The 2,634-nt window shown below is 69.4% G+C and overlaps 1 protein-coding gene across 1 annotated transcript in view; it reads right to left on the minus strand.

Moving 5' to 3' along the window:
- The window catches only part of TMEM151A (transmembrane protein 151A), a gene marked incomplete at its 5' end in the record, with an annotated part of 2,241 nt that extends 1,358 nt beyond the window's left edge, over positions 1-883 (minus strand). The window contains one exon of the mRNA XM_012725134.1: positions 5-883. Coding sequence (XP_012580588.1) covers positions 5-883 — 879 coding nt within the window. The remainder of the gene's footprint in view (positions 1-4) is intronic.
- Positions 884-2,634: the final 1,751 nt, after the last annotated feature.

Below are 2,634 nucleotides of genomic sequence, written 5' to 3' on the forward strand. Positions count from 1 at the left end.
GGGCCGTGCCGCAGGCCGCCACGACGCGCAGCGGCCACGACAGCGTGGCGGCGGACACCAGCCAGAAGACCCAGGCGCGCGCGTACCAGGGCGGGCTGCGCGGGTCGGCGAAGACCATGAGCGAGTCGCGGAAGTCCACGTCCTTCAGGTGCATGCCCTCGCGGGCCTCCAGGTAGTCGTCCAGGCCCTCGTTGGCGCTGAAGAAGCGCGCCCGCTGCGTGAGGTACGAGGCCTCGGCCTCGGCGCTGCCGAAGCTGAAGCACTTGGTGAAGCGCAGGCGCGTGGCCGCGTGCTCCGCCAGGCCCACCAGCTCCTTGGACACGTCGCGGACGCCGTGGGCAGAGTAGTCGAACTCGCCGCGGGCCGTGCGGCTGTCAGCCCTCTCGTGGTACACCTGCGTGGTGGTGTAGGCGTCGCCGTTGCGGTAGCGGGTGACCTGGCGCGTGCGGCGCACGTAGTGGTAGCTGGTGGCCTTCCACCACACGCAGGGCGGCGCCTGCTGCAGCCGGCGGATCAGCGCCAGCACCGTGCCCGCGTCGGTGCGCGGCGCCCGGCAGGAGCGTGCGTGGCAGTGCCAGCACTCGGCCAGGTACAGGAGGTAGAGGAGCGAGACGAAGGCCAGCGGGATGTACAGGTAGCCGTCGGAGCAGGGGCTGGCCGGGTAGGTGGGTGGCGGGCCCCCGGCCCCGCGCGCCAGGGCGGCCTCGGGGCCCAGGACCAGCCGCGGCACCGTGGCCAGGCGGCACCAGGCCACCACGGCCCCGCAGGCGTGGATGAGCAGCGTGAGCAGCAGGCACTTCCAGTGCGACTCGCGGCACAGCGAGCTTCCCAGGGACTGTTTCAGGGGTCGCTGCTGCGGGGTGGGCAAAGAGAGGGAGGCTGGTCAGGGCGGAGCTGCTCCCCCAGGCTGCCCCTCCGTGCAGGAGGGCGGCTGTGCTCCCCACTTTGCAGAGAAAAGTCAGGCTCTGAGGGACGGGACGCTGGCCAGCGCCCCCCGACACCGGCAGCACCGCGGAAGCCCGCTCCCCGCCCCGCTCTGCCCGCGCCCGGCCTCCCCAGCACTGGCCACCCCGGCCGAGGGCACGGACAGACGGCAAAACAGACCCCTCTGTGCAGGGAGAGGGAAGGAGCCCGAGCGCCGCTGGGAGAGGGAGCTCCGGTCCCGCTTGGCCCTGGCCCGGCCACATCCTGCCCTCTCCGAGCCCCGCCTGGCCCTGGCAGGCTGGGAGGCCAGGCGGAGAGGGCAGCTAGAGGGCTTCGGCGCCCAGCACCAAGACCAGGCGTTGCTCCACTGCTGTCACTATGGCATGGGCAGCCCCCCCCCCCCGTCCTCTCTGGACCTCAGTTTCCTCATCTGTAAACTGGGCTTATGAGGATTCAGCAGGTCCTGTGTGAAATCTCAGCACAGGGTCAGTGCGCAGATACATCTGCTAGCCCGACGCCCTCTGGTCTCCGCTTCCACTGGGGACCCAGCGGACGGGGAGAGGCTTTTAAGCAAGAGAGAGGAAGAGCTGGGAACGGAGGAGGTGCGAGCCTAGGGGGAGCAGATGGAGCGCGTCCTCCACTCCCCATCTGTGTTGAGCGAGGGGCGGGGCGCAGCTGCGGGCAGCAGGGGCAACTCCCTGGCCCAGAGGGCTTGGCTCCCCCTCCCTGGCAGGCGGCAGCCTGGCTCCCACCTCACTCCCAGGTGCCTGTGGAGAGAGAGGGTGGGGAGAGGAGGGGCCAAGTGGGGTGGGAAGAGAGGTGGCCTGGTGGAAACACCATAGGTGGGGTTCAGAGGCCACCTCTCCCACCCCAACCCCACCAGGTCTTGAGAGACCAAGAGGTGAGCCCCCATGCCAGCCTGCCTTGCCCTCCAGTCCCCACATAGGTGCACACCACCACGCTGACCAGCCTGGCCAGTCAGCTGGACACCCCCCCCATCCACGTCTCCCATGTTCCTCTTGAGACCCACCCACCATGACGTCCGTCCTGCCTTTTCATCAGACACACCCGGCCATCATCTGTGCCCAGGGCACAAACCCCCAACAGACACAGCACCCAGCGGTTGCCAGTGCACACCACACACTCCACAGCCCCACCCGCCACAGGGCACACACCTGCACTAAGCTCCACTTCCACTGAAGCCCAGGGGCACACCAGACCCTCCCCCATCCCAGCACCTCCCTGCCCCCACCCCCTGCAACCTGACACCCAGGCCCTACAGACTACCTGGAGAGGCCCACCAGTGCACTCCCATTACCACTTCACCCAGGACAAAGCCTCCCCACCTGGCCACCACCAGTCAGATGTCCCACTCAAGGTGGGGGCACACACATGCATCCTGCATTCTCCCCCCCACACACAAGACCCCCTCACCTCCTGTCACCCCACACGCCGGCCATCCTCATCCTGGCTAGGGACGAGGAGGAGCCCCCACCCCCACCCCGGGGATCCCAGCTGTCCACCGCAGGTCTCCCAGGAGGGACGAGGAGGAGCCCCCACCCCCACCCCGGGGATCCCAGCTAGCAGGACGGACCCTGCTTCCCCTCCTCTGCCCCCTCCTCCCTCCGCTCCCCCACCCAAGTCCGGGGTGCTGCTGCATTGCAGGCGCCGCCTGGCCTCCTCGGGAGCCGCTGGGCCGGGCTGGGGGCC

Source organism: Condylura cristata, unplaced genomic scaffold, assembly GCF_000260355.1.
Source record: "Condylura cristata isolate star-nosed mole 26May11 unplaced genomic scaffold, ConCri1.0 scaffold00015, whole genome shotgun sequence".
Classification (NCBI taxonomy): Eukaryota; Metazoa; Chordata; class Mammalia; order Eulipotyphla; family Talpidae; genus Condylura; species Condylura cristata.